Genomic DNA, 25223 nt, shown 5'->3' with positions numbered 1-25223 from the left:
TTTTTCAGTCTAGCGCGCGACAGTTTACGCTCGGACTTCGCACGCGGGACGGAGCGGAACGGTCACGGTGTCACGGGCCTCCCACAGCGAGCGGGTAGCATCCTATCTCTGACGGAGGTGTTTCGTGGATTTTAATCTAACCAGAGATAGGTAATCGCGAGAGATTGTAGATTGGTGCAGCTTTTCTTTAAAGGCTATAGATAGATACGGGGAGGGTAAAGGTAAACTTGTAACGTAGAAAAGTTGAGAGTTCTGGATTTTAATCCGGCTGGGCAGAGATAGGTAAACGCGAGAGATTGTAGATTGGTGCAGCTTTTCTTTAAAGGCTATAGATAGATACGGGGAGGGTAAAGGTAAACTTGTAACGTAGAAAAGTTGAGAGTTCTGGATTTTAATCCGGCTGGGCAGAGATAGGTAATCGTGAGAGATTGTAGATTGGTGCAGCTTTTCTTTAAAGGCTATAGATAGATACGGGGAGGGTAAAGGTAAACTTGTAACGTAGAAACGTAGAGAGTTGTGGATTTTAATCGGGCTAGGCAGAGATAGGTAACCGTGAGAGATTGTACGTTGGTTCCACCTTTTCTTCAAAGACTATAGATAGATGTGAGGAGGGTAAAAGTAAATTTCTTACGTAGGTTTTAATCGGGCTAGGCAGAGATAGGTAATCGCGAGAGATTGTAGGTTGGTGCACCTTTTCTTTAAAAACTATAAATAGATGTGGGTAGGGTAAAGGTAAACTTGTAACGTAGAAAAACAGAGAGTTGTGGATTTTAAACGGCAGAGATAGGTAATCGTCAGAGGTAGGTAACCTATAGATAGGTAATCTATGTAGGCAGAGATAGATACGAAATTATGCACCGGTATATCTTTTTTGTTTTCTTTTTTCAATGACTATAGATAGATGTAGAATAGGGAGAGCGAAAGAAAACTTGTAACGTGGTGAAGCAGAGAGTTCGGTGTTCTGGATTTTAATCGGTCTAGGCAGAGATAGGTGAGAGATTGTGCGTTAGTAAAGCTTTTCTTTGAAGATTCTAGATAGGTGGGCGAAGGGAAACTTGTAACGTAGTAAAGCAGAGAGTTCGTGTTATGGATTTTAGCTGGTTCAGGCAGAGATAAACATGGGAGGTGCTTGATACACCTCCATGGAAGTATTCGTGACAGTTCACGCGCAAACTTTTGTTCGCTGGATGGGCGAAGCGGAACAATGGTGTCACGGACCCCCCATAGCGTGCACGTATGGAATATCATTCGAGGGGAGTGTTGTGGATTTTACTTTGTCCAGGCAGAGATGTATTATTTGAAGATTATAGATCTATAGATATAGAGGAGAGAGACACGAAAGTAAATTTATAACGTTATAAATTAATACTTTCTAATTAAACTTGGACGATTCGTAGATGCTAGAGCTTTGTAAATTACACTCGTTACGATAACGAGTTTTTCGTAATAATTGCATAATTACGCGTAGCACTTGGCCGGATCGCCGACATAATTAGTTATCTATCGCTGTTATCGCTACACAGCAGAATAATTAACGATACTATAATATATTGACAGAGTGTCTCTGCGAGAGATTTATTTTATTCGGTGATCGAGCGACGAGAGATGTGTTTTTCGCATTGATTTTGATTCGATGATAAAAAACCGATATTACGCCTGTTTCCAGTACGGTATCTTGTTTATTAAGTATCGTAAAGTATTAATCGTCGAGTACCGATCTTCCAATATCGAGGCTCGTACTTTTTTTTTATCTCAATTAAGATCTCGACTTTTTTATCTGAACGATACCGTTTATCTTTTACCGCGAACGGATACACGGGAATTATGTAAACACGAAGTATTCGCAATTATCTGCCTGAATTACGTCGTTATTTTAATAACGTAATATCTGAAACGAAATGGCGGCAAGCGTAGAATTCCCCGAACGAAGTAGCGCCGAGAGCATCCAAATATTTGCATGAAATTAGGGATACAGCACTACGAACGAGACGCATCGCCTATCTTGTCTAAATTAATTGGAGAACGAAACTCGCGGTCGAGTGCGATCTGTTCGCGATATCGTCGCCATTGCCGAAGCGCCTGGAGCAGCGGAGTGCAAAGGTCGACGATCGTTCGAATTATCGGAAGTGAACGTCGATGGATCGTTACGATTATTTCAGCGAAACGCGCTAAGATTTTCCGTTTACGTGGACGCAGCTTTATTATTTACCGTTGACAACCGTCACCGCTTCGAAAAAAGCGTGCAGGTTCTCGTTCCTCTCAAGTCGAATTCAATAAACGTACTTAAAAATTTTTGATTACCCTATCGACGAAAGTTCTCAAGGATTGAACAGAAATACAAAGTGGTTCGATTGTTATTTTTCCGTATTTAAATCGTCTCTTTGTTATTCCTTTGAGAACGAAACGAGACAGAAATATATCGGACGAAGAATGCAATTTTAATGGCGTTGTGGCACACCAACCACCGTAATATTAAGGGAATAATTTAAACGTTACGTTAACGTAATAAGTTGCAACCGATGACACCCGTGGCGTATTAGTTACGCCGTAGAAACAACGGTAGTTAATAAAATACACTCGTGTTTGATTGTTTCTCGGACAATAAATCGCTACGTACCGCAACACCTATTGTCGTGCGTGTCACTTGAATGCGCACAGACGCATTTGCATTGAATGCAAAATTTCCTATTACCCGTGTATGCATCATTTGCGTGCAGATTGCGCCCACTTCCGTGGAAACCGTTACAGTCACGAACCCGAGCGAATTCGATTCACTATTTTTAATCGTTGCTCGTTGCGCAAGCATTGTTTATCGGCACGGTTCGCCGATTTTTCACAAATGCATCGACAATCGTTGCCAACATCTTACTTTATCTCGTCTTTGGAGAGCGAACGATCTTTGATACGAAAATACAGGAATCTTTAAAAATGATAACGAGACATTTTGTTTTTCGACGAAAAAGTGTTTTTATATTCTATCGATACTATCTCCCGGAGTGTTTGCAAATCTTTATATTAGATTGTTCGAAAAGTCATTTCTTTTTTTTTTTTTTTTTATTTGGTGAAAATGAAACAGGATTCTTTTAAAGCGTATAAACATTTTATCATATATTCTCCATTTTGGAAAACGAAACGACTTTCCGAACAACTTAATAATTTCATCGATCCCGGCAGACGGTTTTCAATTCCTCGATGATTTTAACGCGCGACTTGTAAACATCGAGTATGGTTCCAGAAAACGTCAGGAGGGAAACTTTGTTTATAATTGTCAGAATTTCGGAAGAATCTCATTATTCTTGCACGAGACACTCGAAAAGTCCGGCTAAACGTAATTATCGCGAACCCGGCTTCGTAATTGTACAAAGTGAACGAGTGCCGAAGTTGGATTAATTATCTCGAATAGATTAGTTTAGCCGACCTTCTCGCGCTCATTATAGTTCGTTCAATATCAAGTTGTTTCGTTACAACACTATAATCACGTTGCACACGCGGTTTCAACTTAACGAAACAAACGGTCAAATAATTTACAAGCCTCGATCGATCCTGCGCGAACATCCTGTAATAATGATCGATAGAAAATCGTACAGCGGATTATTCTTCCGAAATTAAAAATACAAAGTTAACGACCGTTTTTGCGCAACATCGAACATCTCGATACGTCCTTTCTCTTGCACACAGATAAGACGAATCGAACATCTCCGTGCGGATCGAGAACACTGTATCGAAAAGTTGCGAAAAGTTTCCCTAAAATAATTCCAATCGTTGAAAGATACTACTATTTAACAGTTCATTTTTCCTTCTCACGAAATACATTCCAGGCAGTCGAAATATTTGGTCCCCTGAACCGCGATATAAAACGGAGCGGAACAATGTCTCGTAAGGGATTCTCGCGTTACGTTTTAAGACCCCTATCCTCTCTTTCTCTCTCTCTTTCTCGCTAGCCCTGCCCCCGGCACATCCCTGTATTCGTTGGATCCTTTGGAACCCCCTAAGTCGTTGGGTCAACGGGACTTTATTAAACGACAGTCCAGATTCGAAGCGGCGGGTCAACCCCTCGGAGATTAGCCAGCAAAGGGCGCCGCTAGGAATGAAAAACGGTGGAAATGCTTTCGTAACGCCTGTGTTATCAAAGAAGCCCACCGCTGGCCCCAATCGTAAAATACGGGCTTGCGCATTTCCTTCGGGTTCTCGCGAGCGTGCAAGCGAGCAAGCAAGCGAGCGAGCGAGCGAGCGACAACGATTTCCAACTTTTCGTTCCGACGACGAGGATTATTGCTCGAACGCGATTTCCACGGTTATAACGTCGATACGGAGGGGAAACCGAAACGAACGACGAGGAAAAGAGAGGAAAATTCTATTGATCGGTGGTTTCACTCCTACGAAAGAAATTTCCTACAGAAACGTTCGCACGGATCGAAGTCACCGAAAGTGAAATATTTCGTCCACCTGCTCACCCCTCCCTCCACAATGAGGGCGGGGGACACTTGGAAACGTTACGATGAATGAAACTTGTAATACACGCCTCGAAATAATTGGAGGATCTCGTTTCCGGTGAATGAACGGAATATCAGATTCTCGAGAACGAACCTCGTTAACCGTATATTTTCAACCGCGAAATTTCAACACTTGATTTACATAACACGATCAATCCCCCCTCTTTTGAATATTGTTTACCTCGTTTCGGCGTATTTAACGCTTCCAGGGAAGAATTGTTTTACACGAAGTAACCGGGAACTCGAATCGATGGACGTATAATACATCGATCCGTTCGCGATGTTAATTATAAATGTTTACCGGTGGTTTTAGCCGGCACGTGCGTTACGTTGTTTTAAACAAGTCAAAGCCGATGATCGGTACGTTGGTCGCTAGAATCTTTCGTGGTAAGAATTTTTCATTTTTTTTCCACGTAAGAACGCGTGAATGTTCATTTTTTAACGATCGGGTAGTTTCGAGTTGGAAGAATCGTTCATCGAAGGAATTTCGATCGTTAGGTTCGATCGGAGGAAAAATTGAACGAGGTTCGAAACGTCGCGGGTTCGCACAGGGGCCACAAGATGGTACGGCACTGCTCGGTGAATCGTAGCTTCATTGATTGCGATGTCGTACGCCGGGTCGACGGCAGAGTTGGGCATAATCTAGATAAAAAAAGCTATCTAAACGTAGAATCGAATGAAAGATAATTATCTCTGCCCCACGCTGGAAGGGTTCCGGTAACTGGGTCATTTTTGTTCGACGAACGATATACAAAAATTTCTCTGTCCTTCGCTCGCTACGTGCGTGCGTCGAGATAAAAAAAATTTGCCATTTTCCCGCCCGATCTAAGAAAACGTACGCGATCCATCCCCACGTTTCGCTAATTCGAAACAAACCCACAAACAGAGAAGATCCTTTTATCGTAAATTCCATTTATCCGACGAGAGTCGCGGAAATTCGAATCAGACTTATACAATAGACAGAAATTCTTTTATACGTAAGGTTCCATTTATTCCACGAGTCGCAGAAATTCAAATTAGGTTCGCACAATAGACGGACATTTTTCTGTCGTTGGTTCCACTTATTTCACGACCGGAGGAAATTTCTCGATTATCCATCCGGGTTGTTTTATTTGTTGTACAAGTTCGAGAGAATATTCGATTCGCAACGATCTCCTTTTATTTTTTCTCGTTACGGATGGAATCAAAGCGTCGTCGATCCTTCTCCACGGGGCGAATTTTACAATCGAGTACTTGTGGCGCTAAACGAACGAGATCGAGAGAATCGAGTTTCAACGATCTTCTCGTTTAGCCCGAGCCGTCGAGCAATTATTCTATCACTGAAAATGAGGCAAAAATGAGGAAATCGCGGCGCGGTGCAGTGGCCCTAGGCTAGCACCCAACACCTCGGTGTATCGGATTCAAGAGAAAGACGATCGCGTCTTCAAAGCGGGTTTGACTCGGGATTCTTCGTTTCTTTCCGTGTCCTGTCACGAAGTTACGCAAGCGTGGACATCGGAGAGGGCACGGAAGCGTGTCTCGCACTTTTTTCTTCGAATTCGAGTTCGATCGACTCGAGAGACATCGGATCGTCGATTGCAAACGAAAGAGCGCACAAAGGAAAGATTGCAACAACGATTAGAGCGACATACGATCGAAAAGAAGCTGCTACGTAAATAAACGAGCAGTTTACAAGGTTTGAACGCGAACACGCAAACTAGCCGAAACTAATCTTAAAACCGAACTTGGTACTAAGGATCTTCCAAGGGAGGCGATGTCTTCGTTCGATGTGGTACCTAAGGAGTTGAAGTTTCTTAAATTGTATTAACAAGGAGGATAGGGGACCGTAAATGTACTCGAAACTAACCCGCTACGACCAGTCGCCTAAAATTAGAAAATTCGATCATCGATCCTCTCGAGTGTTTAATTTTCAAACGAATTTGAAATCGAGAAATTGAATAAAATAGAGGAAATTAGAAAGGTTCTTGGAGCGATTGGAGATAATCAAGGATTTCTTTCGAGCGAGAACGATGGAAGGTGTTTCTCTTGAAAATGGTACTCGACGGTTTTTTTTAATCAATTGATGGTTGCAGCGAAGCACGACAACACAGATGTGCCCGACGCTTATTAAAAATTTCTTCGATTACCGTACATTGCAAATGGCCACGAAGTATGATTTACAGAAACCGAGTTATCGCGCAGGTTGTTACGTACGAAGGGCTTCGTATGAAATTTTGATTAGAAATTTCCACCGTTAGAAATGTTTGAAATGAAAATTTGTCCTTTTTTCGTCATATCAATAGTACAAAATTACCAAACGATGAAAAATATTGTTAGATATTCCATGCGTACGATATTTATTTACAAACCGTCAATCACGACATACTTTTCTTAAATTTGCTCATAGATTCCTCTGCCAGGAAAATTCTGGGACACCCTGTACACAATAAAATGGCAAGTCCGAGAGATTCGAGCCCACGCAACACCGAAATATATTTCACCCCTCGAATTTCCCTTCACGTATCTCGTCCTTCGACTTTCCCCTCGCAAAGACCTAACCTAACCTTTTTCCCAACTGGAAAAGGGCAAAAACGAAAACGTCCTCATTCCCTCCTTCCTTCAATCTTCGAAAAACAAAAAAAAAAACAAATCCCCAACCTCTTTTAAATTCTCACCTTTCCCACCCCTTCCCTTCAAAGGTGCGAAAACCTCATCGTTCCTTTTCTGCTTCAATCTTCGATAAAAGAAAAAAAAAATCCCCAACCTTTTCTAAATTCTCGCCCTCCCCGTCTCTCTCTCAAAAAAGTGTAAAAATCCCCTCATTCTCTTCTCCCTCGGTCATCGAGAAGAAAAAAGAGAAACAAATCCTCAACCTCTTCTAAATTCTTGCCCTCCCCACCCCTCTCCCGAAAAGGGCAAAAACCTCGTCGTTCTCTTCCTGCTTCGATCTCCAAAAAAAAAAAGAGAAAAAGAGAAAAGAGAAACAAATTCCCAAACTCTTCTAAATTCTCGCCCTCCCCGCCCCCCTCCCTCGGTGAGTGAAACTCTAAAACAAACTTCTGCCATGAAATTTCAGGAGCTCAAGAGCCGGGGCAGACCTAACCTCCCGAATCGCGAGAAGAAAGCTCTCTCCTCGGTGGCTGCACCGTCGAAAAATCTCCCGTTGATGCTGCACGTCGACCGAGCATGGATCCGCGCGCGCATCTGCGCGTGAGGGAGGGTATATCCCCGTCCGCGTAACCGTAGCGGCCGTAGGGGTGGGGAGGAGAGGGAGAAACGGCGTTCGTCTCGGAGGGGAATGTGTCGCGATGGTGGGGGTTCGTCGGGGCAGAATCGAGCGGAGGACGCGCCGCCGGTGTCGTTGCCGTGATAGTAGTAGTCTGAACGTAACGACGCCGATGACGTCGACGGAGGGCGCTGCCGGCGGCGCGGTCGACTTAATCGCTGGTAGTAGTAGTAGCCGGTGGTGGTGGTGGTGGTCGGGAGTCGTAGTGGCCGTGCGTACACGCGACGTGCTCGTGTACCAAAACGACGAGACGAGATGGGTAGGGGAGGGAGCGGAGGTTATAGGGAGCTTTGACAGCGGGAACCCGGGTGGTGGTGGTGGTGACGACGGTGGTGGTGGTGGTGGTGGTGGTGCCGGTGGTGATGGTGGAATGGTGGCGGGAGGACGAACAACAAGGAGCGTAAGAGAGAGAGAGAGAGAGACGAAACTCGTTGGCGCGCGAGAGAGAGGCGCGAGTAGCCAGAGCCGGCAGCGGCGAAGCGAAAGGGTGTTTCACTCGGGTCTCATATTAGACTAGTCTGTCGGTGCGCGCGGTTCCGTGGTGGCGCGGGTCTCTCCGGTTGGTGCGGTGCGGACCGGTCGAAACGCGTTTTCCTCGCACGCGCGCGCGACACCACGTTTCAACCGGGTGCGAAAGAGAGAAACCTAGGGGCGAGTCTTACGGAGCGAGAGAGAAAGAGGGAAGGAGGAGAGCGACTGGAGAAAAAGGGAGGGAGAGAACGAGCGAGCGAGCGAGCGAGCGAACGAGAAAGAGAGAGTGAGCGAGAGAGAGAGAGAGATAAAGAGAGGGTGCGTAGGTGTGTGTGCGCGCCGGCGACGCTGGCTGGCTGGTGGCGGCGTAGGATAAGCGGGTAGAGAGAGAGTGGTGCACGGAAGTGGCGGTGGCGAGTCGTGGTGGATGGTGGTATAGTGGCGGTTCGGGCGGTAGGTTGGATCGGTCGTTTTGAACGTCGTCTGCGTCGTCGTCGTCGTCGTCGTTGTCGGTCGTGGTGGACGCCGGGTTTTGTGGTTACGTACGGGACACGAGTCTGACCGGGGTGCCGGAACGCGTCGGAGGATCAGAAGCAACGGAGACGGGTGACGACGACGGGGACCCCCGTTGCGAGAGAAGAGACGCGAGGATGAGATCGATAAGGAGGGAGTCGAGGTGCGGGTTTCGCGAAACGGGGACGCGGCGCCGCGCGTAGAGACCGCACGGCTGGTAAACATACGCGCGTAAAATACACCTCACGCAGGGGCGGCGAGAGCGGGCCAGGAGGCGAAACCGGGCACGCAGAGAGCTCACGCAGGCGCCCGACGCTCGCTCGCTCGCTCGCTCGTTCGTTCGTTCGTTCGTTCGTTCGTTCGCTCGCTTGCTCGCTCGCGTTCGGCGGGCAAACGGTGTCGTCGGTGATACAGTCGGTGTGCGTCGACACCGTGGACACCGAAACGATCGCCGGGTACTCACCCTCGTCCTGAGGATCGTGAGACGACGAGAGGGCGAGGGAGAGGAGGAGAGAGACCAAGAGGGAAACCAAAGACGTCGGTGAACCAACCGCACACGGAGCTCGGGTACACGGAACCTATACGGAGGATTCGAGCGAGGAGAACACGGGATCGTCGTACTCCTCCCTTTCTCTCTCCCCCTCGATCTCTATTCATCTCTCTATGGGCTTTGCCGGCGAAAGAAGGTCAAAGATCGATCGTCGAGTACGAGGGTCGTGACCTCACGCACACACGTAGACGCGCGGGGGCAGACACGCGCGCCCGCGCGCCGGTGAGCCACGCGTGCGGCGAAGCTGCTGGATCCACGGGAACGAAACCGGAAAAGGATAAGAGGGCTGGTTTTGTTGTTTTTTTTCTTTCGTTCCACGGTCTCCTGGTTCACGGGCTGGCCGAGAAGGTGGACGATCCGTGAACGATGAGGACGATCGATCGCCGAGGGAACCGGAGGTCTCGTCGATCGGCCCGTTAGGCGTTGTCGTCGTCGTCGTCGATGCCCGCCGCTCGTGGACGAACGTTTCCGCGTAGAGTAGAGGAGGAGACCCGGCACGCCGGTACCGCGCCACGAGATCGCTGCTCGTCCAACGGGGGGAAACCAAACCGGACGAAAAAAGGAACAAGGGGGGAAGAGGGTTCGTGGATATCGTCGCGCGTGTCTCGATCGTTCCGAGGAACGAAACGAGGGGACACTCGATCGTTCGCGAAATGTAACGACCACGGAGCACGGGGGAGCGCTCGAAACACCTAGACGACGTTAGAGTACATCCGGGGGGGGGGATAGATCTAGAACTGTACACGGAGCGTTCGAAGAAAGAAAGAGAGAGAAATATTCGAAGAAAATTGTTCTTTCCCCCGAAAATCGAAAATCGAAAATCAAAAATCGAAAATCGAAAATCGAAAATTCGAACGGAGGGAAGTCCCGAACCGATCGGGAAGAAGCAGAACAGGTTATCCGCGGAGCAGCGGCGCACCGCGCGCGAAAGCCGACGGAGTCGTCCACGAGAAGGCGGAAGAGCGACCGAAAACGGGTGGAAAGGTGTCGTGAACCCGCGCAAGGATGTCGAGGGATCCGTACTCGAGCGGAAGCGGTGTAGTCGGGCCAGGAGGCGGTACTCGTTCGCCCCGTAGCGGTCGCCGCGTGGGCGAGCTGCCCACCGTCGACCGTAGCCCCTCGAGGAGCTACGCGAGCGGTCGCGGTAGCCCGTTGGGTCGTAAGAGAGGCACACGTAGCGGGAACAACTCCCCGGAGCACATCGGATACGGCAGCTACCATCACCATCAGCTGGGCAGCCCGTACTACTCCCGCGACGAGGACCTCGGCAGTCCCGTGATGCTCGAGGAGAGGGGCAGGAGTATGTCAACCGGGGGCGGTGGGGGCGGACATCATAGATCCAGAAGCGCCTCGAGACCCGCCATGTCCAGCACGGGGGGCATGTCGGCGAGGTACACCAGCCTCGATCGCTCGTCAGCGGGTATCCTCGATCACGATCGCGAGTTCGTGCCGATACGCGATCCGCGCGAACGTAGCCGTGACCGCGGTCTCTACCTCGAGGATGAGCTCTACGGTTCGAGATCGGCCAGACAGAGCCCGAATCCTCACATGCTGCGGGACGGAGGTGGCTACATCGGTGAGCTGCAACACCAGAACAACGATCTCCAACGAGAGCTCGGGAACCTCAAGAAGGAGCTCGAGCTGACGAACCAAAAGCTCGGCAGCTCGATGCACAGCATCAAGACCTTCTGGAGTCCCGAGCTTAAGAAGGAGAGAGCGTTGAGGAAGGAGGAGAGCACCAAGTACACCCTGATCAGCGAACAGCTGAAGCTGCTCAACTCCGAGAATCAGGTCAGTCGACTGCGGGATTTCATCCGTTGCCCGTTTTCTTACTCGCTACCCGAACGAAACCGCGAAACACCTACGCGAGAACGATCATTACGGGATTTCTCGACGGTTTAGGGTTAACCGAAAACGTTTCGAATCCTCTCCCACCTCACCCTTGTCTTACGTGCGTTCTCGTGGCCCCCTTTTACGATGACGTTCGCGCGTGGAATTTAGGTCGATGCGATTAGGTCGAGGTGTTCCCGGTCGGCGTTTCATGGTGATCATCGAGGGACGGTTATCATCGTTCAACCAACCCTATCCGTTCTATGGAAAACTCAACGATTTACCGAGTGTGCTCTACGAAAATCGTGAAATCGTATCCCCTGGTGACGGGGATGGGTGGTTCGTTCGTTCTCGTTTTTTCGACCAGAGACATTTTCGAAAGTGAATTTCCATCGATCCTATCGCGCGACGGTGGTTCCTATCGATCCTGTAACGGTCTCTCCCTTTTTTCCCCCGTCGTAATTTTCCGACGTAATAGACACGTTTATTGATTGGCCAAAAATGCAGCGCGAAGGGGGAGCCACCGATAGACCGATTCCGTGAACGTTTTCTACGTCGCGTGAGCGCGAAGATCGTCGTCGCGAGATCGTCTCGGGTATCGTTGCGATGATTGAACGCGAGCAACGAACACGATCCACCTCGGTCAGTGAGTTGACCGTGACGTTTGCCAATTTAAGACAACGCTCGAGGTTGCAACAAGTTCCGAATTCGTGGACGTGGTCTTCTCTCGCGAGTAGTCTCCTTCGACGAGACGTTTACACGCATTGCCTTCGAGGACGTTGGGCTGGATCAATATGTTAGCCGTTCGCGAAGCCCGTTGCGTATTTATGTAATGTCGGGGCGAAGTCGCGACGTCTTCGGTACCGTTGCTCGTCTTCCGAGACGATCGGAAAGTTTCTTCTTCGTTTCTGGGGGTTTTTTTTCTCTTTTTCTTCTTTTTCTTTCGTTTTTTTTTTCTCTCGCGACGACGACCGAAAATTCGTCCGGCCGCCAGGAGGGTTCTCGTCCCGTTGGTTGCCATTGGGTTTCGTTCGTGCGTCACGTGTACGTTCGTGACGAGTCTTAAGTAGCCTCTGTCGAGTCGAGTTCTGAAGCAACGCGTGTCTCTTTTTAACGAGCACTCGAGTATCGCGTGGTTTCTTTTTAATGGGTCCTTTGCCGAGTAGCTTCTGCTTGGGTATCTCCGCGTATCGTTGATGCTCGAGCCTCGCGAGAGCCGGAGACACCGAGTTAACGTCGTAGTCGACCGGAATAATTTCTATCGCGAATGTTTACCACCTTTGATGTCTCGCACGTTGATGCTTTCCAGTTGGACAAGGCGGAGAATTTGTGCCAAGGACCGCATTTTATTTTTCTTTCTTTCTTTCTATTTTCTTCTTTTGCTGAAAAATTCAACCAGCGAACGAATCATTCGCAAAGCGTACAGAGATTTCGGTGTCGTCGAACGGTCACGCGAAAATATATTCCGGATCGGCTATTTTCAAATTGCCCGGAATTTTGGGACGGTCCAAAGTTCTATTTTCCTTGGACTCGCGCTATCGAAGAGCGGAAGGTTCTTCGTTGTTTGTTCTCGGAATGTTTACCGTCTGCCACTGATTATCGACGTTGGCAGCAGCGTTAACGTTCCGGTTACCGCCGCAAACCGTGCTAATACAGTCAAATATTGAAAGACGGTTTCTCCAAACGAGTATATTTTTTTATTCCCGTGTTACGTGTACGCAAACATCCAGTGGATCCGACACCGATGAAACACAACGGATGACCCGATTTTAAAGGAGGCGAAATTATCGAAGAAACCTTACCGCGATTTCAAATTCGAACTTCAAACATCGTTCGCTACTTGATCAATCGTTATTCAGGTTGAAATCGGGATAGATCGGTTCGTTACCTGGTAACTTATTCGCGCTGAGATTGGAACGTGTTCTTTATCACCTACTAACCTCTACCCCGAGATCACGACTTAAAAACCTACGACAATCAAACTTATACGAAAGTGGTCAAACTTGTAAAACTTGATTGCAATAATGTGTATAAATATCGTTTATTACCTGGTAGGTTAATAAGATATTAATAGGTCAATAATCAAATTTATACGAAAGTGGTCAAAGTTGTAAAACTTAGTTGCAACAATGTGCATAAATTAACGGTAGATTATCATCGATGTCCCGAATAGATCAGGGAGAGTCTCAATAAAGAAACTAGCGATTCCCTGAACGAGATTTCTCGCGAGCTTCGGGCGACGCCATTGCAAAGTCACTGAAATTCCACGCGAATCGCGAATAAGTCGTCTTTGTCGATTATTCTCCGTCAGTTAAGTTCCATCTCGATTATAGACGATCGACAGCAGCGTTATTCGAGTAGAAGATCAGGAAGAGTCTCAGTAAAGAAATTAGAGGTTCCCTAAACGAGGTTTCTCGCGAGCTTCGGGCGACGCCATTGCAAAGTCACTGAAATTCCACGCGAATCGCGAATAAGTCGTCTTTGTCGATTATTCTCCGTCAGTTAAGTTCCATCACGGTTGTAGACGTTCGCCAGCAGCGTTATTCGAGTAGAAGAGCAGGAAGAGTCTCAGTAAAGAAATTAGAGGTTCCCTAAACGAGGTTTCTCGCGAGCTTCGGGCGACGCCATTGCAAAGTCACTGAAATTCCACGCGAATCGCGAGTAAGTCGTCTTCGTCGATTATTCTCCGTTAAGTTCCATCACGGTTGTAGATAATCGACAGCAGCGTTATTCGAGTAGAAGATCAGGAAGAGTCTCAATAAAGAAGCTAGCGATTCCCTAAACGAGGTTTCTCGCGAGCTTCGGGCGACGCCATTGCAAAGTTACTGAAATTCCACGCGAATCGCGAATAAGTCGTCTTTGTCGATTATTCTCCGTCAGTTAAGTTCCATCACAGTTGTAGACGTTCGACAGCAGCGTTATTCGAGTAGATCAGGAAGACTCTCAATAAAGAAGCTAGCGATTCCCTAAACGAGGTTTCTCGCGAGCTTCGGGCGACGCCATTGCAAAGTCACTGAAATTCCACGCGAATCGCGAGTAAGTCGTCTTCGTCGATTATTCTCCGTTAAGTTCCATCACGGTTGTAGACGGTCGACAGCAGTGTTATCCGTCAATGCCTCTGCCACGGTTTCGTCAGCGTTTGCCCGGCCAGCATATTTTTGGCCGCGATGGCGGCGAGGCGAACACAGTGCATGAGTCATTGCCACCAAGAGTGGAAGAATCTCCGAGAGTCAGATTCCCTGGCCGTCTGCCCACGTTTGTTCCTTTTTATCCGTCGTCCGCGAGTCGAGGGAGTCCGTGCTCTTACGTGGCGGCGACACGTGCCTCGTGATCACGAGCACCGTGCTCCTCGCGGTTATTGTTCCACGACGAAGGGACGATCGCAACGCGAGCTTGAAATTGCATAATCGTCGTTGCACGTATCGTGATCGTGGACGTCATCGAACGACGACGATCAAAATCGAGGCGCGACGAGACCGATCGTGGTTACGAGACGCTCGCGAGGAGTCCCTCGTGACGATGGAAATTGACCGTAAATTAAATTGAGTCGCTGATAGAGTCAAACGTTTTGAAAAAAAGTTTCTCGAAACGTGTCTATTTTCTACGGAGTTTACTGTTCTTGTCTAATTTTTTAGAAGACTCGAGGAAATACGAAAGTTTGAATTTTTTTGTTGGAACGAGCAAGTATTGTCTCGTGCCAGAAGTTTTTGATTTTGGAAACATTGTACGAGGAACTGTTTTGGATAATTGTACGAGATTGTTGCGTGTCGAATAAATCTGACCTTGAAATCTCGAGAAAATGACCTTGTGGAATTTAATACATCTTTTGAAATTGAAAAGACGGTGAAGTGGACGATTTCTTTTTCGCAATCTTCGATCTGCGAAATGTCTCGTCCAACGACGAACGGAGAACGAATCTCTTTCGAGCTGAAAGTATCGATTTTGCGCAGTCGTTTGCAACCGAGCCGACTAAAATTTCAACATCACCTTTTGCAACGCAACGGGATGTGGCGTGTTTGATTCACGGCGCCGTAAATCAGGGGAGAAAAAAAAGGGCGCAGCGGTAACAAATCTTCCCTAGAAAAATCCGGAAAAGTCGTCTGGTTCGTTGGTTTCTCGTCGTTGCGGAGAAAGGGATCGTGGAAAATCACGATGACACGTATCCGATGCACTGAATAGAAATGTGTAAACATACGCAGAAACGTAAAATATACAGGCTCGGGTAACGTTTATTTAATATAAACGATCCTTGGTTCGGGTCCCCTTCGATGTATAAACAATCGATTCCCTTTCGTTCGATATCTTCCGTTGATTCACCATCGACCGTGAACACCCTTATCTTTGTACTCGTTCGTCTTTACGTTTAACAAATTCCTCTCGATTAACGAATTTTCATTCCTCAATTGCATCGATTCACCATTATCGACCGTAAGCATTCTCGTTTTCATTTATTTGCCTTTACACACTATCTTCCCTCGAGTACGAAATTTTATCCCTTCGACTGTATCAATCTTCGTTCGAAATTATTCATCTCTGGATACAAACGATCGACTTTTAAATACCGAGGAAGACTCGATTGAAACGTGGAAACGTCCGTATCGAATAAACTTTACCTGGACCGTGGATCCCGCTGCGATACTATATTTATTTACTAAAACGGGTGCATCGAGGTAGTAGGGATAATCCTCTTCCTCGTGCAATCAGGATCCTGGATCGATCAATGGCTCATCCCTACTGTTCGCGAACTCGCAGGTTCCGTTCCCTTCTCTCCATTAACATCGGAAACTTTGGAATGGAACGCGCAAAAAACGCATTAAACGGGTGGAAACCGGTCGGGGATGCCAACGCGAGGGTGGAATTAATTTTCCTTTTCTGTCGGGTCACGTACGCTAGCAGCCTCGAAATTGGCGTACTATGGAAGTGGGTCGTAAAAAAATGTTGCGAAGCTTTTGCAATGTTATCGTTCTGGCTATACCTCGCACCGTTTTCTCTCCTTATTTCTCCCTCGTATCGCGCACCCCCTCTTTCTCTCTCTCGCTTGTCTCGCCCCCCAACCGAAAAAGCAAGGTGGCGTAAAGCGCGGAAATTAAACTCCGTGGCTCGTTGCGTTCACCCTCTAACGAGAATTTTTCTTCCTTTTCTCTTCCTCCTTGGTGGTGTTTTGTCGTTTCCTCGCTAAAGAACGATATTAAGTGAGTATTTCGAACTCCGAATTTTTGGCAAAAAATTCAACCAAAGCGGTTACCTTTCAAGAATTCAAAGTCAAGGGCCTCGTGCCGGTGTGCAGGTTGTTCACCGCGCAACGCTTGCTAATCGAAACTTGAAATTTTGTTAACACTTCGATCGTGAAAGTTTTACTTCACTTGATTGAATATTATTCACGATCGTATTATCCGATATTATTTTTCTATCTCTTTGTGTTTCTTTTTTTATATTTCTTTTCTAAACGGGGTTGTAAATAATACTGGCTCTACGAGATTGTTACGATGTAACGCGATTATTTGTCGAAATTTTCACATACTTTTCGATCGGTTTCTAGCAGAGGACTGCTTTCGATATTTTCGTGAATAAAAATTGAGGTGTACGAAAATTGACTTTACTTCGAAAGTGATTTATTTTTTTTTTGTAAGAAACTTGGTAAAGGTATCGTAATATATAGTTCATCGTTCAACTTGAAACCGATGTCTCTCGATTCACGGTTGTCGTTGGTTTCTCCTCGACCGATACACAGCTGTAATCCGAGCGGGCCACCCGTATCGCATTATCAATTAGTCTTTTGACGGGAAAACCATGATCGACTTTGAGCGAAAACTGGATCTTCTGTCATTTGCAGGATGGTTCGGTAGCTTGATTGCTTCGCTGGAAATTCGATTGACACGAAACTTCATCGTACGCGGGTATTTCGTGGCTCGGTGTGCACATTTTCAACAGCTTTCAACCTTTGTCCGATTCAACGTTGTTTCCCCGATCGTTGAACACAGACTTTCAACGATACTCGGACTCGTCGGAATTAATGTTGGCTCGGTAACAATTTAATGGTCGACGATGGTCCGTTGTACGTTGTTATTAATTAGAAACTTTAATTACGGCAAACGTTAACTTTGTTACGTCGCGTACGGTATTATTAATTAGAAAGGAAAGTTGCTTCGATATTCGACCGACTAAAATTAAGAAAGAAGAATTGTCAGAATATTAAACCGACTAAATCAGTACCGATTGGAAAGAAAAATTTAGAATAATATTGAACCGATTTCGAAGTATCATCGATTGTGGAAGAACACGAACTAGACGATTTTCGTTATCGGGACGATTTCCAGAAATTTAGTTCGATCGTTCTGAAAATCTGTATCGTCACGGAGAATTTATTCGTACGCGCTCATGGTTTTTTTTTTCTCACGATTGAAATCGCGTAACGTTGAATCGGTAATAACTTATCACGGAGAGACGATCGGGGGAATGTGCACCGAATTTCGAACGTGAAACGCACACGATCGTGACTCGAGCGTGGAATTAAATGTGAAATTTCTGGCGACGAGGTTTTATTTGTCGCGCGACAAAAGTTTTCCGCCGATTCTACGCCGTGCGTGATATCGTTCACGGCACGACCAAGTAAATTGATTTCGACGCCGAAAGAGTGGGATAAACTACGCGGCGCTATTGGCCACGAGATTCTGCTCATAACTTAATATCGTTAAAGTGGGCTCCTTGATGGTTGGTGCTCGTGCATACCGCCGCTTCAATTCATTTGAACTGCAGCTGCCACTCACAGTGCCGTGTCCAGATGAGAGGTGCCTGGACTTCAACGTCATCTCCCTTACGTTGGAACTCGATATTTCCAGACGAAATTTACGCAAGCTTTTCGGTCTTGGCGCGATCTCTGTGATCACTTTCGATTCATCTCGTTCTCGTAATATATTATTATTTCTTTTTTCTAAATTGAATCTATTAGGATAGATCGGTTCCTCGAATGCTTCTGTGTGTCTTCGATTCTTTCGTTATATTATAAATTTAAAAAAAAAGGGGCTTTATATATTTGAGAGATTTCTGTGAACAATTTGAGCGTTAAGAGTTTGATTCAAAGATTGTAAGGTTAATGCATCGATCTCAGGGTCCGAGTTAGATCGATTCATCTCGTCCTTGTAATATATTATTATTTCTTTTTTCTAAATTGAATCTATTACGATAGGTCGGTTCCTCGAATGCTTCTGTGTGTCTTCGATTATTTCGTTGTATTATAAATTTAAAAAAAAGGGGCTTTATATATTTGAGAGATTTCTGTGAACAATTTGAGCGTTAAGAGTTTGATTCAAAGATTGTAAGGTTAATGCATCGATCTCAGGGTCCGAGTTAGATGAAATACGAGGATGAAAGTTGAGAAAATGAAAAGTTAATCATAAAAGAAGGTTCTTCAATATTTGGAGCGACAAGAAGACATATGGAAAGAAAATTGATCGATAAAAAAGAATGTTTTAGATTACTATACTATATATATATATATATATATATATATACATATCTTCGAAGAATGAAAAGTTCGTTTTGCATAGAGAATACGTTTTTAGTTATTTTCCCTCGGGAAATAATCGAGATCCTACTGTAGTCATCTCGGTTTTAAAAATTGATACGTTTGAATTGATGTTCCATTTACATTCCTGATGAAATCCTTGAGATGGAAAATGAGGTCAGCACCAATCTCGTTCTTATTAGATGTTTAAACGAAGAATAAAACATATCGGAACGAGACTTATATTTCTTTTCACTCGTGTGAAGAAACTTTTATACAAATAAGAGCATCCAATTCGGAATATCGAATCCTAAAAAAATTCCTGTATTTAAATGAAGAATAAAACGTATCGAAATAAGACTTATATTCCTTTTCACTCGTGTGAAGAAACTTTTATACATATTATTCTACAAATAAGAGCACCTAATTCGGAATATCGAATCCCAACAAAATTCCAGTAAAGAAGCGCACCCTTAAAAGTGTCTTATCCAAAGGGTTGAAAAATCACGAAACACGAATTGTTATGCGTTTCCAATCGATCAACGCGGCTATCATTATTCTACTATTTCTCGGTCATTTTCGAAGCAGCCAATTTCCGATTCAAGAGACGCAAACTACGGGACGTATAAATTCAGCGAACCAACATCAGGGAAACGAGCAAAGAAAGCATCGAGAAAAATCGATACATCGGAAAGCGGAGCTACAAGCAGAAGGGGCGACGGGGGTTGATATTACCAGGGCCTGTTTCCACGAAAATAAACGAGCACGGCTTTAATATTCCACGAGAACCGGTCCCGGTACACCGTGTAACACCGTGAAAATCGACATAATTTAAAAACGCTTAAACCCCCCCAACCCCCTACGGAATAATACACGTTCTCTTTCCCCTCGTTCCAACCCAGTTTCTCTCACGGCGAACCAAACGAAACCGTCTTCGGATTTCCTTTTCGACTTTGTTTCCTCGATTCGTTCGCCGGTCTAGCCGCGATGAAAACGCTTTTCGTCGTATTGCCCCGCGAGACAAAAACCAAGAGTCAGCTCGTACATTAGGGGAGTAAAAAGCTGTCGACGTTCGCCGGCACGCTCACCGAAACCATTCCCGATTCAAACGTATTATTTACTCACGGAAATCGAACTCCTCGATTTACACGAAAAAAAGAAACCCCCGAGTAATGAGTTCTCGCTGGTAGACGAGCGTAATTGGGTCCTCTCGAACACGTTTCTTTCGCTATTTCCGGCCCTGCTTTGCGATTGTTCCTGGCCATGGTTATTCTGTAAGATTTCGTTATTTATTTTCAGTGACCGTGACATCGTAGAATAATAAGAATAAAAGATCCATACGAATAATTGTCACCCAGTTCGGAGACTAGTTTACCATCCCTATTGATTTTCTTTTCAAGGTGCATTAATTTCATCGACAAGATGCAAGAAACATCAATTTTCGACAATCAATTGAATACACCTTTTCCTCGTTTTATTTCTAATCTCTCTATCGAAACTATTCTGCTTCTATCATTCTCTTAATTTCTTCTCTGAATAATTGTTTCTCTCGGTACCGAAGAAAATACTTCTTTCCACGCGAATCGTAAATTTTGTAATTGTCATCAGTTTGCTTCATACTATTGACACTATCGCTACTTCTACTATTCCCCTAATTCCTCCTCTTTATTCATTCCGTCCAGTAGCAAAGAAAATACAATATTTCCCCACAAATTTTATACTTCGTCATCGCTCCGTTAGTTCCGATTCAATGCTTGCACGCGTATTAAAAGTTTCCAATCTATTATCATTCCTCTGGATCGAAACGACGACGGAAGTGATCGCGAGGGATCGTTGTAAAAATTGATACGATCGTCGAGGATCGATAGGGCGTAAAAAGTTGACCTCGGGTTCGAGGAAAACCTCGAACGCATTCCCACAAGCGAGGCGACTTATTGTTCCACTTCCGTCGCCTGCGTCTACCCTCTTCAAATTCTTTTCAATCTCACGAAACGAGTCTGGTTTCGTCCTCTTCGTTTTTACTCCGACGTCGGGAACATCTTGCCCTCTCTCTGTCTCTTTCTCATCCTCTCTCCTCCGTCGTTCCTCCTCTTCCCCCGACGCCGTGTTCCGGCGTCTGGTTTTGCTACGCGGAAGGTACCCTCGCATACATTAAGGGCTCAGTCGTGCCGTTGTAAGTCCTGTTTCAGGAAAAACGGATCCTGAATGTCTCTCGTTAGCCATCCTTTTGCCTCGCGGCAACGCCACGTCGACGCTTTCGAATTGAATACCCCCGGTGGGGGCTTTCGCGTTATTTGCTCCGAGCGAATGGAAGACAATGTCGTCCAGAAAGGGGAGATTCGGTCTTTGAGAATTACCATAGCCCCGGTTGCATTGTTCCCGGTTTGGTACCAACGCGAGACATTGTTATCGATGGCGGGGCGTGTTGACCCAAGACGAATTTTTAAACATCGGCCAGGAATAACGCACAGGGTGAGCCGCGTAACTCGACGTCCTTGATTATTTCCAACGTTGGAGGACCGTTTCGTAATACTTTTTTTTTTCTCTCCCATCCTGAATAATTTGATCCCGAGAAACCTGGTAAACCGATTATACCATATTTCCCTTTCTTTTTTTTATTTTTTTTCTTCCAAGTAATTTCGTTCCTTTGAAACCTTCGTACTTCCTGTGTTTTTAAACCGGAACTTTGTACAGTGTTCCATTGTTCGTCTTTCGACGGACGAAATTTCACGAGTACCGTGGATGCTTGGTACAGCTGGCTATCTCTCCTGGAACTCTGGAATAACGACAACGATAAACGGTGCATTGTGAGAAAAAATTATTAGGAGATCGTTTTTACCTCGATTGTCGTCACGATCTTTCTCCAAATCGATCAGAGATTTGTGCGTAGGTAATTTGAGTCAATTTTCGTTCGAAGTTCTCCACGAAGTGAAATTTCAATGTTAATAGAACGATCAAAGGTGTGAAGGATACTCGTTTGAAAACGATTCTTTCGTTAATTGGAAACGAGTTTATATCCTGCCAAGTTGCTGGAAAATTGGGAAAACGGTCGTCGATCGAGCAATTTCTGGAGAAAAATCGATACAGAACGGAAACGCAACCCGTATAGTCATCGAGGCCTCGCAGATGCTAAACGTTGCACGCTGTTTTCCGGAAGTTTATTCCGAAGCAACGGATCCCCCGGGGCGGCGGTTTCTTTTTCTGGAATCGATAACCCAGTAACCCGAATTATTTTCGCATCTAAGCCCGAATTAGGGTGGCCTGGCTCTTCTCGTAGAAACTCTTCGTTCGTCGTGCCATTTTCACCATTTTTGTCCAGGTGCTCGATCTCTTTCTCTCGGCCACTGCGTTGATCGTTTTTCGGAACACGCTTTGAAACAACGAGAGAAATTTTTCTAGACACAAGAGATTCATCGTGCAATCTCTCCTCGAGAGTCTCGTTAACTTGAGACGTCAATTTTGGACGTTAAACATTTTTACACCCCGATAGCATCTCGACCGTGAAGAGATTCCATAAAACGGAATATTAATCGATACTGGTATAACGTCCCCGGGGGGGCTGGGGAGAAAAATGATAAAACGAGGTACGGACCGATATTGGAAAACGTAACCGCCAGAAATATCGGTTTATTAGATTCAATGGGCGGCGAAAGTATTTTTTACGGTTAATTAACGGGCGGACCCGAAGATTCCGGAACCGTGGCTGTGAAAGCATCGGTAAGATTTGTATTGTTCTCGTTGGAGGGACGAACGCGAAGAAGGAAAAAGGTGCATTCCCGGGAGGGGGCCAAAGGATCTCGTCGCTAAATCCTTTAGCTTCGCTAATGCTCGCTCGCTCAGTTTTTTCGTTTCTTTTTTCCAGCCTTTTTTCTCTCGCCGCGTTTCCGTGAGTACCGAGGCGACAAACAGGGCGTTAAGAGTGCACGCGTTAAGAACCCGAAGGGGTCGCCTCGATATCCTTTTTAGGATCAAGCAGCCTCCTGAAGCCTCTCGTTACGTAACGCTCCCTTTACCATGAAAGCTTCGTTTAGAATCCTCCGTTTCGACACTGTAAATAGGTTACCGACGCGAAGCCTATACAGTCGGTGACAAAAGTCACGATACACCCGGTACATTTGTAATATTATATACGAGGGAAAAGTTCGGATAATATTACGGATAGGTGTTCGTTCGTTGGAGTTAAAAATATTTCAAATTGAGCAACGTTGGTCAAGTCTGAGAGAGAATATCTCGTAGATTGAATTTCTTAAAGATTACCTTCCGTTCTCAATTTGGGTACGTAGAGTGATTAAACGTGGAGTTACTTTACGTTAGCACGAAAGTAATACAATAACTTGAAAAAGTTACGATATTCTTCTTTCGAATTGGTAATTTTTTCCATTCGAATCAGAATTTCGCCATTTGTTATTTTCCCAGAGAATTCCGAGTTTCTCCGATATCCGTTTTTCTCGACCGTGTCGAAATTTCTCCCAATTTTTTCTCGAACGTGTTCGAATTTTCCCCAATTTTTTTCTCGGACGTATTAGAATTTTTCCCGATGCTGTTTCCCAATCGTAACAGAATTGTTCCCGATTCTTTTCTCCAATGGTAGCAGAATTTTCATCGCTGTTCTTTTCCCCAATGGTAACAGAATTTTCACCGCTTTTCTTTTCCCAATGGTAACAGAATTTTCACCGCTTTTCTTTTCCCAATGGTAACAGAATTTTCACCGCTTTTCTTTTCCCCAAGAGTAAGAAAATTTTCACCACTTTTCCTTTTCCCAAGAGTAAGAAAATTCTCTCCACTTTTCTTTTCCCCAATAGTAAGAAAATTTTCACCACTTTGCTTTTTTCCAACGCTAACAGAATTTTCATCGCTTTTCTTTTCCTCAATAGTAAGACAATTTTCATCACTTTTCTTTTCCCCAATAGTAAGAAAATTTTCACCACTTTTATTTTTTCCAATGCTAACAGAATTTTCATCGCTTTTCTTTTCCTCAGTAGTAAGAAAATTTTCCAGTGGCAACAGAATTTTCACCGCTTTTCTTTTCCCCAATAGTAAGAAAATTTCCACCGTTGTTCCTTTCCCCAATGGTAACCGAATTTTCACCTCTCCCTTACCCCGATCGTAAGAAAATGTTCACCGACGTTCCTTTTCGTTAATAACAATGTTCCAATCGCGATTCTCGGCCACGGACGTAAATCGGAACGAGTCGCGACCAAAAACCCCGCGAAACGTTGTCCCCGCGAATATTAAACTTTCTTCGCTGTGGAAATTACGTTGGCCCCCGACACTTCCGGCCGAAAACTCGGGGCGGCAGGTGGCGATACACGGTCCGGAAAATGTCGAAGTTTCGGCCACCGGGAGAGCGTGAAATACACGCACACACACGTATGTACGTACACCCGGATACGGTGGGTCTGGCGAGGCACGCGTCGATCGATCGATTTATTTTCGAAGTCCACGAGAGACACGTTTACACTGTAACCCCGAGGAACAATGCGGTCGTGCCATAGTTAGACCGCGTGGCATAGGTTCTCTCTAATAATCCGCCTCGATATATTTAGGCCGATCGATATAGACGAACGTGTGCGGTGCACTTTACGCGACGTGTACAGCATTCTCACGCCCCCTTTCTCTCTCTTTCTCTCTCTGTCCCTCCTCCACCCTCGAATGCACCGAGCATCCCTTGTTTTTTCTTAAAGAATCGTGCAAACGGTGCTATCACCCCTTGAAACACTTCAAGGCACGTTTTATTTTATTTCAACCGTCCACACGATTCGCTGGTCGACGTTCACTCGCGATACGTGTTCAATTGTAGTAATTTTATTCAACGCGACGCACCACTTTTAACCAAGTGCAAATACCAAGAATTATATAGGTCGGTCGATGTGTTCGAGTAATATGTCACACGTATGTGAAACTGGGCTGTGACTACGATTTTCGTTCTTTTTACTTCCTTTCTTTCATTCATAATGTGTTTTCTTTAAAATAGTACTTTTTCGTTATTTGTACCTATTTACTATGATAATCAGAAGCAGTTGTGGCGTTAAGTGGCACTATAGGAGTAGTGTGTAAAGAAAAAGTTTCTTAATTATTTCTTCGCGATTATTGTAATCAATGATGTATACTGTTTGAATAAGTAGATGAATAAATAAAATCCACGAAAAAATCATTGATGTTGCGTACACGGTGTCTTCGTAACGAGCGAACTCCTGGAGTGAATTCAGCGCTTAAATACAATGACAAAAATGAACAAAAAAAAAACGATCGATAGTTTTTCACCGTTTTTGGGTGCTGAACGGTTCGTGTATTGTTCAACTTATTACGAAACACTCTGTAAAGCGTCTCTCGCGAGAACCGTTGCATACACACGTATATGTACGTGTGTGTGTCATGTGGTAACGAACGTGTCAAACGAGTAAAAGACCCACTTAAATCCTATTGAGGATGTATTGGACGAATGAGGCCGTGATATTGATATTTCGCGTACGTCATTGTGTTACGATAATATCTCGGACGTTGTTGATCGATGTTTCGCAATTTCTTGGGAAACGAGCAGTCTCCTTTCGCGATTTCCAGTAAGGTTAAATTCCGTTTAAACGCTCCGGGGTTCCG

General features: G+C 45.4%; 2 protein-coding genes and 1 long non-coding RNA gene across 9 annotated transcripts in view; 1 reads left to right on the top strand and 2 right to left on the bottom strand.

Annotated features, from left to right (window-relative positions):
- The window catches only part of LOC143149536 (uncharacterized), a 49874-nt gene that overhangs the window by 11041 nt on the left and 13610 nt on the right, over nucleotides 1-25223 (bottom strand). The window lies entirely within an intron of this gene.
- Nucleotides 9882-25223, top strand: part of LOC143149532 (uncharacterized) — a 122607-nt gene continuing 107265 nt past the window's right edge. For 2 of the 4 annotated variants that reach the window (XR_012992813.1, XM_076316993.1), the window contains exon 1: nucleotides 9892-11083. Coding sequence is in view for 3 of the 4 variants with exons in the window: in XM_076316993.1 (XP_076173108.1) it covers nucleotides 10298-11083 (786 nt within the window). In the remaining variant the exon portion in view is untranslated. Of the gene's footprint in view, nucleotides 11084-25223 lie in introns of all 4 variants that reach the window. The other 2 variants (XM_076316997.1, XM_076316994.1) reach the window with 2 other exon arrangements.
- LOC143149535 (uncharacterized) lies at nucleotides 18732-22935 on the bottom strand. Of its 4 annotated transcripts, none has more exons than XM_076317001.1 (3): nucleotides 19968-22935; nucleotides 19752-19898; nucleotides 18732-18936 (listed from the first exon to the last, which is right to left on the bottom strand). In XM_076317001.1, the coding sequence occupies exons 1-3, from the start codon at nucleotides 20039-20041 to the stop codon at nucleotides 18879-18881; spliced, it is 279 nt and encodes a 92-aa protein (XP_076173116.1). In that variant the 5' UTR covers nucleotides 20042-22935; the 3' UTR covers nucleotides 18732-18878. The 4 variants fall into 3 exon arrangements, 1 of the variants encoding a protein (XP_076173116.1); XR_012992815.1 differs by lacking the exon at nucleotides 18732-18936 and having other exon boundaries at nucleotides 19604-19898; nucleotides 19968-21402; nucleotides 21466-21522; XR_012992816.1 differs by lacking the exon at nucleotides 18732-18936 and having other exon boundaries at nucleotides 19604-19898.

The sequence above is a fragment of the Ptiloglossa arizonensis genome, chromosome 7 (genome assembly GCF_051014685.1).
Source record: "Ptiloglossa arizonensis isolate GNS036 chromosome 7, iyPtiAriz1_principal, whole genome shotgun sequence".
NCBI lineage: Eukaryota > Metazoa > Arthropoda > Insecta > Hymenoptera > Colletidae > Ptiloglossa > Ptiloglossa arizonensis.
The sequence above is the reverse complement of the archived record's forward strand: the minus strand, read 5'-3'. Positions and strand labels throughout refer to the sequence as shown.

Coding starts and splice junctions, on each gene's coding strand:
- LOC143149535 (XM_076317001.1), bottom strand. CDS start 20,041: ATGAAATTAATGCACCTTGAAAAGAAAATCAATAGGGATGGTAAACTA. Junction 19,899..19,967: donor GAACTGGGTGACAATTATTC/GTATGGATCTTT, acceptor GAAATCTTACAG/AATAACCATGGCCAGGAACA. Junction 18,937..19,751: donor AATCGAGGAGTTCGATTTCC/GTGAGTAAATAA, acceptor GAATTTTTTTAG/GATTCGATATTCCGAATTGG.